Here is a 13,656-nt window from a genome sequence, read left to right on the forward strand (position 1 = left end):
TTGTAGCAGTTGCTCAATAAACATTTATTTTGTAAGGGGATGAAGAAATGAAGGAAAGCTTGAGCAAGTGGAAGGAGGGGCAGCTCTCCTGTCCTCTCACTTTGTTGGACTCGTCCACCGTCTGACTGACCCGCTCTCCCTTTCTTCCATCCTTTTTTTTGGGACAGGCTGTTTCTGAACTGCCTGTGAACAGGTCTGGGAAGACAAAGGTAAGTACCCAGGGGCTCACCCTTCCTCACCATCATCCCCCAGCCCTCCCCTGAGCAGTCCACTCTACCTTCCTCAAGGAAGCACCCAGCATTTCTCTGTCATCTGGTCATGGGACATCTGGATCAGGACCTTGGTGCCAAGGGACTTTCCTCAGCCCTCTAGAAACCAGAAGCCCAAGGACTCTGGTCTCCAAATAATGTGTCACCAGCCCCTGCTTTCTTCCTCTGTGACATCCCTGGTGGTTGCAGTCACACTGAGATACTGTCTGTATGTTGGCTGGTTGATGGGAATTAGGTGCTACTAGCCACAGAGGCCCAGGCCACAGGGCCACCTAAGATGACCGCTCTGTAATGGGCACAGTGATTCCCCCCTACCCCTTCAAAATGGTGACCCTGAATAAACTTGTTGCTTTCAGCTTCTCTGGTTGACTCTGAGAGCAGGTGATGTCTGACTTGTGAGGGACTGGCTGGGGAGCCACCCTCCAGGCAGGAGGCAGGAACAGCAGGGGCCGGGGTAAGCAGTGCACTTCCTTGTGTGGGCTTGTGAAGACCGCTTCTCTGCCCTTATAAAGAAATGCTTGGTCCTCCTCACACTCCTGTGCTGGGCTGAACAGGTAGATCAAAGGAAAATATCCGAAGGCTGTCCTAGGGATCTTGACTGTTCAGGGCTCTGGTGCATGGGGCCTCCTTGTGGAGGTCCCAGCACTGCTGGGGTTGCTTGAGGGGGCGCTGCCGACTGGCTGTTTATGTGTGGCTAGCCAGCCACCATTGTTGGCCTCCAATGCCTGCTGCACTTGGCCTGAATGCAGGAACAGCATGCACTCTGCTGGGTGGGGCTGGGCTGGGTGATGCAGCTGTGGCCCAGCAGGTTCTTGGCTGGGCCTCACTGGAGGCCTTCGTGATCCTGTGTAGTTCCTGTGGTGTCATAATCTTTGACTGGCTTTTGTTCTTGTGCTGCATGGTGCTTTGCCTGCATTGTGTCACTGGATCTGTGAGGGAGGTATTCTCATTGGATCTGTCCTACAGATGAGGAACCTGAGGCTCTGGAAGCTTCCATTTGCGTGAGGACATACCTGACAAGGACTGGTCTTGTGCAGGGCCTGCATTACTGAAGCCTGTGTTCCATGTCTTTGGTTTAAAAAATTATTTTTATTTTTAGACAGGGTCTCATGTAGCCTAGACTAGACTCACTATGTTGTCCATTCTGGGCTTGAGCTCCTTGATCCTCTTGCCTCTACCTATGTGGAATGCTGGGATTACACATGTGTACCACCATGCCTTTATACTGTGCCAGGGATTGGACATGCTGGATAGGCACTCTACAAACTGAGCTACACCCCAACCTTCTAGTGTTTTTTTGTTTTTTGTTTTTATTTTATGTGTATGAGTCTTAGCCTGCATTATGTAAGTGCATCTGTGCAGTGCCCATGGAGGACAGAAGAAAGTTGGATCCCCAAGAACTGGAGTTACGGACTGTTATTAGCCCTCATGTGGGTGCTGCGATTCAAACCTGGGTCTTCTGTAAGAGCAGTCAGTGCTTTTAACTGCTGAGCCATCTCTCTAGCCATCCTTCTAGTCTTTTTTAGAGCTTTTTGAGAGTCTCATAGGGTCCACACTGGTCTTGAACTTGCTGTGTAGCCAAAGCTGGCTTTGAACTCCTGATCGTGTCTCCATCTCCCACGTGCTGGGCTTGTAGGTGTGTACCACTATGCCTGCTGAGTCTCAGGATGAGTCTCAGGATCTTCAGAGTGCTGCTCCTGCTTGTGGCAGGTGCACTTGGGGTGTGGTGGCACAGCAGTGTGTCTCTCCAGAGCTCTGTTGTGTCTCGGAGTCTTTGTTGGCCCCTGCTCCTCTTCTGTGGCTTCTAGACTGGAGGTTTTGGAGCAGCAGTCAGGTACAGACAGAGTGCAGGCTGGGATTTGGGCTCCCTTTCTTTTGGCCTTCTCTTTGTGAAGAATTTCTTCATAGAATCTCTTTCCTTCTGTTACCTTCTAGGGGGTCTTGATTGGGTTCATTTTCTTTGCCAGTTAAAGAACTAAAAGGCAGAAAAAAAATCTCAGACACAGCAGAAAGCAACAGGTAACAAATTTTATTAAAAGTGAAGAAACACACACATATGTACTCATACAGAGAGAAGAGTTCTCCACAAGTGGAGAGAGGACCCAGAGCCCCAGGAGGGCTTGGGCCTTTTAAGTGTTTTTGGTGGTGTGGGGCAGGTTCCCTGCCCTTAATTTTGGTTGATCAGCTTAAAGATGAGAGAGCTGATAGGTCATAGCTCCAAGTTTTGTGCAGGACTGGCCTTGGTCTTATGTAAACTGGTCTGAACCTGTCAGCTAAAAGAGGGGCAGGAAGAGCTGTCTCCCTGTGGTGGGAGAAAAAGCCTTCGGGCCTTGTGTCAGGAGAAGAAGAAACCAGAAGTGTGCCATTTTTACTGCTCAGTGGCCCTGTCTACTTATCAGGGATTAGTCCCTTACATTTCCTTCTTCCTTCTTTCTCACCTTGTGTGTATGTGTGTGTATGCATGCCCACATGTATGTTGGTACAAATGTGTGCATGTGTGTGTAGGCCTGAGGTTGATGCCTGGTCTTCCTTGATCACTCTCCACTGTATTCTTTGAGGCAGGGTCTCTCAGTTAATCCAGAGCTCACCATTATGGCTAATCTGGTAAGTCAGCTTGCTCTTGGATCCCCTGATCTAGCTTGAGAGTGCTGCCATGCCCACCCTTCATTTAGATGGGTTCTGGGGATCCAAGAGCCTAGGCCAGACAGTGTAGGCCACACTGTAGATGCTTAGAAGCCATTGGCCCCTTCATGACATGACAGGTATGGAACCATCCTCTTTCTTGGATCTGGCCCTGGACCAGCAGCATTCATGTACTTAGGAGAGACTATATGTTTCTGGACCCTGTCCTGGCCTACTGGCACTGAAGCATGGGTGGATGGGCACCTACCTCACGATGAAGTCGTCCTTGCTTAGAGACTGGGCAGTGTGCATCCCACAGTAGACAATGGCTAGTGGTGTCACCCTGCTTGGGTAGTGCTTCATTAGAAGGGTGACCATATATGTCATTTGTTGCTTCAGCTAGGATACTTGGAACATAAAAGGAGACATTCCAGGCACAAACCAGGATCAGAACCTTCCTGGAAAAGGGAGCTTACTATCACCACTCAACACTTTCTCATTGACCTAGGAAATGGCCCTAGGGGATGCCATCCCCTTCCCATTACAGATGGGGAGACTGAGTCCCAGAGAAGGCTACTTCTGTCTGTCATCCTGGCTCTTAATTCCCTTCTTAGGCTTCTAATTCCTCTTAATGTCTTCTTGGCCGAGTCATCAGCGTGGTCCCCTCAGGCGAGTGCTGGCAATGAGAGTGGCAGGCCGTTGATCTCTGGGAGACTGGAGTCTTCTGGGAACTAGCAACCTTCATAATGAGAGCACCGAACATTAATGCTCTGAAACATAGATCTAGAAAGGTTGCCTCTGGACTACTCCCCCAGGCCTGGCTATGACCTGTTACACAGATGACGATGGCCCTTGAGACAGTGACAGGGAGAGGACTGCTGACACCTGCCCTGTGGGAGCAGACCTCCTGTCCTGGCCGGGTGATGCCTTTTCTTCCTGACTGATAGAGAGGCCAGTTTGGTGATTTCTTTTTTTCTGTGCTGATGAGGACACGTGTGACAGTTTGCTTCTGCGACATGTGGAGGGGGCTGTGGTTGCAGAGACTACTCAGGGAAGTCTGGGTTATTAGTGTGCTAAATATAGCAAACAGGCACAATTAGGCCCGTCATGTTGAGGCCCACAAGGCTCTCTGGAACGGGGGAGGGGGTATCGTTCAGGTTCTGACAGAAATAGACCTGTGCCAGGCCTGAGGCCAAGTTTAATCTCCATCCCTGAACCCTGGCTCTCTTGCTGTTTCCTGTCAGCTCCTCTGGGAGCACCATGTAGTGCTCTGGCTGCCAAGTGGCTGTCACAGACCCTGCATCTCAGGGTGTGGGAGGAAGGGCTGTGCTTGCAGGACCCTCACACCCTGATCCCCCCTGTGGAGTGATGTCACCCTTGGCTCAGGGTGCCTTTCCCTCAGACTGCCCCTTTCTCACTTGGTATTGCCCTGTGTTCACAGGAAAAGATGGAGACACTGAAAGACAGGACTCTGCAGGAGTTGGAGGAGTTGCAGAATGACCTAGAAGCCATCGGCCGACTGGCCCTGGAGTCCCCTGAGGTATGGGAGGGCTGACAAACGCTGCATCTTTTTTTTTTTGTTAAAGTAATTCATCATTGGTCACTTAAGGAGTTTAAAAAAATTTATTTTATGTGTATGAGTGTTTTGTCTGCATGGCCGTGAGGTGTACCCTTGTCATTCAATGCCTGCAGATTCTAGAAGGTGGCATCGGATCACCTGGAACTGGAGACAGATGGTTGTTAGCCACCATGTAGGTGCTGGGAATTAAACCCTGGATCTTTGCAAGAGTATCCAGTGTTCTTAACCACTGAACCATTTCTCTAGCCACAAGTCATAAGTCACCTTGTCTGGGATCTAGCTCATCCCCTTCCATCCTGTTTCCTAGTACAGCTGGCACAGGATCTCTCAGCTCCTAGTTACTGGGTCCTTACAGAAATAGACACCACCCTGCTGTCTGTACTGAGCTTGATTCAGCTCTCCCTGCCCCTATCTTCTGTGACCCTGTGACCTTCCTGCAAGATAGGGAGGTCAGGCAACTGGATGTGGCTGTCTGGCCAGAAAAACCCATAATCACCCCAGAGTGGCTGCAGCTGGTCATTGCCCCAGTTGTGAGGGAGAGATAATGCCAGGCTTGTCTGATTGGCACTTGCTGTGTACTGTTCTTTTCCCTGGTGAGCAGATGTGGTGTGTCTCTTCTACAAATTCAGTGTGTTAGAGAATATGAAGCTGTCCATCCAGTGCATCCCTGTCAGCCTTCCCAGAGCCTTTCCCTTGCTGCAGGGATCACAGGGCCACGTGAGTCTGTCCTTGTCCCTGCTGTGCTTCCTGCTAGTACCTGTTACCCTACCCAAGTGAGGCCTCTTTCCTGGCTTGAAATGACCTCCTGGTAGGCAGGGATCGAGGACAGGTCCTGCTTCCTAAGGTAGGATGGGAGCAAAAGTTGTTTTGGTTGGGGGCCACTGCCAGCTCCCACGGTTAGCTATGCTGTGAGCCCTGGCAGGCCTTGTGTCCCTAGCACAGGGTCTTCTTCACTCATCTGTCACGTACAAGTTCGAGTGTCCCTTACACCACCCAGATGCTTGGGATCAGAGTATTTCAGATTTTAGTTTCTTAGATTTTGGAATATTTGCATAAATTCACTAAATACCCCTAACCCAAAAATGTGAAATCTGAGATACTCTGAAACCCAGAACTTTGTGAGTGTCATGCAGGTACTTGAAAGAGTTTTACATTTCAGATCCTAGATTGTTGTCACTGGGCCTTATTGATCAGAGACTTAAGGGGAAATTCCAGGGCTTGTTCCTGAAGGGACTGGAGCTGGGCAAAGGCAAGCCTGTACCTGATTCTCATTCACTGCTTCCAAGCTGAGCAGGCCAGTGGGACCTAGGAGAAAGCACAAGCTCATGGAAAACGTAAGCAGACGCAGCCTCTCCAACAACGGGCAGCTCAAATTTTGTCATGTGCAGCCATGCCTGCCCAATTGAACAGAATGCTCTGCGGGGAAAACGCTCAGTGTGGATTGGGCAGAAACAAAGTAGGGCAAGCTTTCAAAAAATCTTTTGCTTGCTTTCCTGTCATGGATCGTAAAGCAGTAATTGAGTCACTGTGGGACTGGGAGAAGAGTTTATAGAAGAGAAAGATGGTGGAGATGTTTTGTAGAGAGCGTAGTACAGGGGCCACAGGATGTGGGAGCTCTTTTGAAGAACTTGGACTGATCTCATGTGAGTGATTTACAAGAGATGGACTTCAGGTTATAGGGAGAAGGAATGGAAACTTGAGAGAGAACTATACAGCGTAGATGTAGTGGTTCAGACCCATGAAAAGGGTATTGGACATGTAAGGACACCTAAGGGTGTGTGGGGCCCAGGACGGGGTGGGTGACTGAGCAGGAGGGCTGCAGACCCCACTCCAAGTTGACCATGAAATAAACATGAGTGTCCCTGGTTAATTTTAAAAATATTTTATTTCTTATATTTACTCGTGTGTGTGTGTGTGTGTGTGTGTGTGTGTGTACACATGTGAGTGCGGTGCCTGTGGAGTCCAGGAAAGGGCATTGTATCTCTGGAGCTTCAATTAGAGTTGAAGAGTTCAATTAGGGTTCAATTAACTCTGGAGTTAATTAGCAGTTGCCCCTGCCCCAAGCTGACACTGAAACTCACCAGGGTCTGCTACCATGTCCATGAGCTAAACAGGGCATTGCTGGCAGCAGAGAAAGCCAGGTGGAGAGGCTCTGAGCTGGGCACACCCTGGGCCTTGCAGTCCCTGGGCCCTGGCAGTCTTGTTTGTGGAGGGGGTAACTGGCAGCATCTTTCTAGCAGGCTGCTGTCTGCCTTAGGATGCAGGGCTTAAGGCTTTGAGCAGGGATCTGAGCAGGGCAGCCCTTCTGGAAGCCCCTTCTGTAGGATGGCTCCTGGCTTCCTGTGGCTGCTGGAGGATGAGCCTGTCTGGTTGTGTGTGCCATGTGCTGGCCAAGGTGGAGAAGCTGCACGTGCAGGGCCCTCATGGCAGCTGGTCTTGCTGAGCTGTGCCCTGATCTCTGTGGTGTGTGCTGAGCTCCCCTTTTTGGTGTCACATGGCACTGTGAGTGTGTGTGGTCCCTTCTGTGTCGGGTGGTGGTCCTGAGTCTCCAGCCCTCTTTTGGTTGAAGCAAACTCCTTGACCCACTCTCTGGGCCTGCTGGGAAAGGTTCTGAGGCTTCTGCCTGCCTGGCTGATGGTTCAGTGCTGCTGGCTAGGAAAGCGTTTTCAGCAGAAGGCATTCAGGGACCGTCCAAGGTCACTCATCTACAGCTCTGTAGGATGCATGTGGTCTGGAAGGTGAGGGTGAGTGTCCTGTCCCAGTGTCTCAGGCTGCCCCAGGGCCCAGGCCCCCTTCCCTGTCAGAACAACCTTTGAGGCCTCATGGCATTGTGGCATTGTGGTCTGATCTGGGCCATCAGGGCTCTCCCTAGCAGTCTTTGTGTATGTGCATGTGTGCATGTGTTTGCATGCCTTCTTGACTTCGAAGCTTGGGAAACAGTGACTAGGACTCTGGATCCCATCCTTTCTGTACAAGTCGACTCTCATTGGTGTCTTGCACATTTCTGGTGCTTGTCTATCAGGAGGCCTTGGGCAGGTGATTAGCCTTGGTGCCACTCTCTGACGTGTCCACCTCACAGGCCCTTGATCAGGTTGAGGTGAGGCACTTGGGTCTCTGTGCCTTACCTCAACCTGATCAAGGGCCTGTGAGGTCTCTTGTATGGGATTTGAACCTAGGTTTGTGTGACCGTGGTTGAAGGCTGAGTACCCCTCAGGTTTCCTCAGGTAAGCTGAGTCCAGAAGCCTCTGGTCTATCCTGGCAGGGGGTGACCAGTGACAGTGTTCTTACTGTCAGTTGTCCTGTCCTTAGGTCCAGGACCTGCAGCTCGAACGAGAGATGGCACTGGCCACCAACCGGAGCCTGGCCGAGCAGAACCTGGAGTTCCAGGGTCCCCTGGAGATCAGCCGCTCCAACCTCTCAGACAAATACCAGGAACTGCGGAAGCTTGTGGAGCGGTGCCAGGAGCAGAAGGCCAAGCTGGGTATGGGCAACTGACCATGGGTGTGCTCCCTGGGCAGCTCCCCTGCTGATTTGACACAGGGTTCCTGTTCCCCGCTTCCTAGTGGGGCTAGGAAGCAGCTGGGATAGCATGGAAGTGTAGATGTCTGGAATAGGAGAGGGCCTCTTTGTAATCCCATGTGTCCTGGAACTCACTATGTAGACCAGGCTGGCCTTGAACTCACAGAGATCTACTTGCCTCTGCCTCCTGATTAAAGGCATGTGCCACATCTGGCTGAAGTTACTCTTTTTACAGATGAGAAAATCCAGGGCGGGGGATGGGGGAGGATGAGGGCTTGCCCAAGGTTGCACAGCTAATGTTAGGTGGAGATGGGATTTGAATCCAGGCAGCTGGTGTCTTGCTGCTGCACCAACTCAGCCTGCTCAGCCCAAGCCTTGCAGAGCTGGCCCAGGCTATGTGAAGGTGACAGGGTTTCCTGGACAGCTGTACCACTCAGGGTTGGGATGGGGTCTTTTCCCTTTCCTTGCTGGCCTAGGGGGAGCTGCTTGGTGAAGACCTGGGCTCTGTTCTTGGGCTCCTCTCTACTCAGGCAGCGGATTGTCTAACAGAACCAAGAAGACTCCACAGTGGGCCCTGGTGCAGTGGCTTGGCCCTGTGCATATGGAGCATGCTGCCAAGCCTTTCCTGAAACCTGGCTCTTCAGCTTTGACTACAGCAGTGCTCTCGAATTGTCAACCTTTCTGCTCTTCTTTCCAGAGAAATTTTCTTCAGCACTGCAGCCGGGGACCTTGTTGGACCTTTTGCAGATTGAAGGCATGAAGATTGAGGAGGAGTCTGAGGTGAGGTGGAACCCTACTCCCTTGAACAGGGTGGCAGCTCCTGGAGCAGGGCCCTGGTTGTGAGCCCAGGCACCACAGAGCACAAGGGCTTGGAATGTGGCCGAGTTAGATGGCACCTGGGCACCGGAGTTAGATGGCACCTGGGCACCAGTGGCGGCACTTTGGCTATAGTACAGCAGAGCCTCCTTATCCACAGGGACACATTCTGAGATCCCCGGGAGGGCCTGAAACAGCAGGTAGTACCATGTAGGCAGTGCTGTGTTTTTCCTATACAGATCTAGGTCTAATTTTTGTTTTCTTTTTTTCTTTTTTTTCTTTTTGGTCTTTTTGAGACAGGGTCTCCCTGTAGCCCCAGCTGGCCTGGATTCGCTATGGAGACCAGGCTGGCCTCCAACTCACAGAGATCCGCCTGCCTCTGCCTCCCGAGTGCTGGGATTAAAGGCATGCACCATCATGCTTGGCTAATAAAGTCTAATTGTTAAAGCAGGTTCAGTAAGAGATTAAGAACAGTAACTAGGGCTGGGGAGATGCTCAGGAAAAGTGCTTGCTGCCCAAGCATGAGGACCTGATTCTGATCCACCACACCCATGTAAAAAGTCATGTTGGGTGGCATGCACTTGTAGTCCCAGCACTGGGGAGGTACAGACTGATAGGTAATTTGAGTCAAATCGGGAGAAAGCACCAGGACACAAAAACTCTGGCGGGATAGTTGATTAGCAGAGGAAAACGCATGGGACAATTCCCCTTTCTGGATAGAGGAGCTGTTGCTTCATAGCCTGGGGTTTTTATAGGGGGCTTCGGGGGATGCGGAAGGTGGGAAAATATTTTTTAAAAAGTTAGGCAGGAGAGAGAGAGCCCAGGGCTTATCAGGAGAGAATAGCCTCTGTCAAACTGTCCCCTTCCATCCTCTTCTATCAGCCAGGTCTGGGTTATGGGATAAGGTTTCTATACATTGTGAACTTATCAGGGGAAATAGCTTGTATGGAGACAGTGCCTACATCTGTGAATCTGGGGTGCAGAGGCCTGTTTGTCTTTTAAGATTATCAAAGGGGAAGCAGGTTGTGCCCAAACGGCTCTTTGCAGTAGGTATCAGGTCAAAAGGTGTGTAAAGGGTCTGTTTATCTTGTCTTGCAGATGGTCACAGTGCTCATTAACTCACTTCCTGCATTCTTAGGGGGCCTGCAAAACTGTGAGGCCCTGCTGCTTTGGGGGTTGCTGTAGATCTGAACCCTAACACAGTCAGTCAGACAGATCCCTGGGGCTTGCTGTCCAGTCTAGCTGAATTGGTGAGCCTCAGGTGGAGACCCTGTCTCAAGAAATAAGGTGATAGCCCCGGAGGAATGATACCTACAATTGACCTCTGGCCTCCATATGCACACAAGTGCACACGCATGTGTATTTACATATGCAAATACACACACAAACAGTAACTAAGAATAGGTATAACAATATTTTCTAATTAAAGTTATTTAAAACTCATAAATTATTTCTAGCATTTTCTATGCATTGTTTTGAGACCACAGTAGACCTCCAGTAACTGAAACCATGGATAAGGGGGCAGTACTATATCAGGATCCTAGTTGAATCAGGAAAGGGTGGTGAGGTGGCACCCCAGCATGTGAGGCCAGGCTCCTGCTCCTCGGTCTTCCCTCTTGTCCCCTTCCTGTTGCCTCTGTGGACAGAGACTTCTTTGTGTTTTGGGTTGAGGCAGCTTGAAAGTTTGCCCAGTCCTAAATGGGCAGCACCCAAGTCATTTCCATAGGCCTGGATGGCCAATATACATGCAATGGCTGCAGGGGGCTGGCACAATGTTGGTCAGGGGACAGGTGACCATTGCAGACATAGCTCTGCTGTGAAGGAGCTGACATTCTAGGGAGAGACAGAGATGAACAGATAGGTGCATACAGGTCAACAGAGAGGGCCATGGAGGAAAAACTCCCAGATCAGGCCAGGAAAAGCTTCAGAAGGCCCCCATCCCAGCTGGTTCCTGTTGTCACCACACCTTGTATCTTCTAGGCCATGGCTGAGAAGTTCCTGGAGGGTCAGGTGCCCTTGGAAACCTTCCTAGAGGCCTTTTCCTCCATGAGGACTCTGTCCCACCTGCGCCGGGTCCGCGTGGAAAAGCTCCAGGATGTGGTGAGGAGGCCCCACGCTTCGCAGGAGCTGACCGGCGATGCCCCTCCACCACGCCCACCGCCTCCCCGCCCAGCACCCCAGGCGATACCTCCTGTGGCCGAAGAGCAGCCACCAAAGCCCTCTGTCATCCCTCCCTACCCTTTGCCCTACAGCCCAACCCCAGGCCTACCTGTAGGTCCCACAGCCCAAGGAGCCCTGCAGCCAGCTCCCTTCCCCATGGTGGCCCAGCCTTCTTCCTATGGTGGGCCTCTGGGTCCCCCTTACCCATCATCTCAACCAGGACCCAGGGCTGCTGCGGGTTACTCCTGGTCCCCACAGAGGAGTGTGCCATCCCGGCCTGGCTATCCTGTAACCCCAACTGGTGCCTCTGGTCCAGGATACCCCTTGGCAGGAGGCCGAGCCCCTAGTCCTGGTTATCCCCAACAGTCCCCCTACCTCCCAACAGCAGTAAAACCTCCGTACCCAACACAACCCCAGCTCCCAGGCTTCCCAGGACAACCACATCCCTCACAGCCCCCATACCCTCCCGGGCCAGTCCCTCCCTCTGGCTTTCCCCCTCTGGGACCCGCCTGGCCTAGGTATTAGCCCGGATCTCTGCCCACCTGAGACCTTCCACCTGTACCACAGCCCTTGGCCGACCATCACTGAGATTCGAGGTTACACTGGAAGTGGAGCTTGTACTCTGCAGACTTCGGGGAGCGGTACCACACAGAAGCCTTGAACATCTTGCCAGGAGCACACAGGCCCCCTGAAAGGTCCTGGGCAGTGCAGTGTGGGTCCTTCTGGGAGCTGTTCCTGCCAGGACTGGCTCAGTGCATCCTGAGTTGGTCTGGTGGGAGCCCAGGGCTCTCTGGTGTCTGCATGAGCATGCATGTGCATGTTTGTGCACAACTACCTTGCTTGCTCCCGGGACATCTGAACCAGTGAAGAGTGATCTTGGTGACAAAGTGGCCCTGGGTCTTGGGCCCCTGCCTGCCCGGCCTCTCTCTTGGAACTTGGTGTATTTGATGCATAGCCACATGCCAAGAGATATAGCTCTGTGTCTATCCATTTAAGGACTGTCTGTCCCACTGGATCGAAGGAGAGAACAGAGTTAGGAAAAATAGGGACTTTGAGTCCTAAAAGCCATAATTTAATTCTGCTGGGCCAATGTCAGGCAAGTATGTCCTATGTGCTGGTTTGAACCACAGCAGCACCAGTGTGGTGAGAGCTTGGGAGTGTGGAGGCAAAGCCTCACTTGTATGGGTTGAAGGACCCAGGAATCAGCCTGGAGTCCCCACCTGGATTGGAGGACCAGATCACCTCCTGGTCACCTCTTCTTGGGGGCCTCCACTACTGGCTAGCTTTTTTCCAGGGCTCACCCATCCCTCCACTCCTTTAGTGCCTTGAATCTCATTTGCAAGCAGCTCCTCTATCCTTTGCCCCCAAGTAATTTCCTCGCCCTCAATGTCTGCAAGACGGACATCAGATCCACCCCCACAGAACTGTCTAATGGTGCTGTCCAGGCGCCATCACTACATTGGGGTTGGTTTCTCCACACTCCCTCGTCTTCAGAATATAAAGGGTAGGGATTGAGACTGTCACATGTAGCCCCAGCACAGTGCGGGGCTGAGGCCTGCTTAATGTTAAAAATGACTACACTAGACCAAAGGGCATGCAGCAAATGAGGCATCAGTGTGGTTGGTTCAGATGTGAACCATGTCTCAGGGCAGACGCTGGAGCTGCTATGTTTAGTAAGTTGTATGTGCCTTGTAACACCCCCTGCCTGAGTACTTAGCCTCTGGCAGAAGGTGCTGGGGGTCAAGGAGGAACCCTACCTTCTGGTGCCTGCCCCCCTCTCTAGCCCACAGGCCCACCGGCCCACCGTCTGTGGGTTCCTTATCAACCATGCTTGCTTCTCCTAAGTTATTTATAAAGAGGAATCACTAATGGAGTCTGTGATCGAGTGCTGCTGAACTGGATGAGCGATTGCCTGTATGTTCGTGTAATTAATTGCCATTAATAAACGATGAGTTCCGTGGTGTGTCTCTGATGAGTTTGAGAATGGAAGATGCAGCTGTTTGTGGGGCAGTGGCTTGTGCAGCCTTTGTCTGCAAAGGGGCTTTCACCCAGACATGGCCACCTCTGGAGCTTTTGTGCACCCCCTCCCCCTGGGAGGAGGGTCTGGCTCTTTCTAGCATTTCCTTTTCCTCCCCTCCTCTTGGTTTTCCTTCCTTGCTGTTGATGGAGCTGCAAAGCTTGCTTTGTCTTGGGCTACATGCAAAGACGTCATCCCACAAGGGGGCGCCTGTGCCACAGCCCAGGTTGGGAAGTGAGTTTTCTGTCATACATTGGGCTGGCAGGAGAGCAGACTTTTGGGATGCAATTCATCCATTTCCTAATCTGGGATTGTGGAATGTGCTAGGAGGGGCGGGGGGTGCTAGCCTGGCTATGGGATCAAGTAGCCTGCTATGGACTATGCTGCGTCTCCTCAGTGGCCTTCCAAGGCTGCTAGAGTGGATATCCTGAGGCCTGGAAGGAGGTGGGAGACAGGTTCTGCCAGTCCCTCAAGTCAGTTTTCCACCTTTTCTTCCTGGCTATGTGACAGAGGCTGGCTGCCTGTGCAGAGGCTGAGGTGGTGAATCGCTGCATCATGGCATGTGTCTCCCAGGGTTCTAGCCCTTCCTAAGGAAGCCCCAGTTTTAAACAGGAAGGAGACCTTGGGAGAGGTGCAGTGACCAGCTTGCACATGGACATAGGACTTGGAGTTAG

At 51.8% G+C, this 13,656-nt stretch overlaps 1 protein-coding gene across 3 annotated transcripts in view; it reads left to right on the forward strand.

Moving 5' to 3' along the window:
• The window catches only part of Vps37c (VPS37C subunit of ESCRT-I), a 30,917-nt gene extending 17,977 nt beyond the window's left edge, over positions 1–12,940 (forward strand). For 2 of the 3 annotated variants that reach the window (XM_008822612.3, XM_029556747.1), the window contains exons 2-6: positions 168–209; positions 4,333–4,431; positions 7,780–7,951; positions 8,687–8,769; positions 10,786–12,940. In XM_008822612.3, coding sequence (XP_008820834.1) covers positions 4,339–4,431; positions 7,780–7,951; positions 8,687–8,769; positions 10,786–11,490 — 1,053 coding nt within the window. In that variant the 5' untranslated portion in view covers positions 168–209; positions 4,333–4,338 and the 3' untranslated portion in view covers positions 11,491–12,940. The remainder of the gene's footprint in view (positions 1–167; positions 210–4,332; positions 4,432–7,779; positions 7,952–8,686; positions 8,770–10,785) is intronic. The other variant, XM_008822573.3, reaches the window with a different exon arrangement.
• The last annotated feature ends 716 nt before the right edge of the window (positions 12,941–13,656 follow it).

Source organism: Nannospalax galili, unplaced genomic scaffold, assembly GCF_000622305.1.
Source record: "Nannospalax galili isolate Female #2095 unplaced genomic scaffold, S.galili_v1.0 scaffold1270, whole genome shotgun sequence".
NCBI classification, from domain to species: domain Eukaryota; kingdom Metazoa; phylum Chordata; class Mammalia; order Rodentia; family Spalacidae; genus Nannospalax; species Nannospalax galili.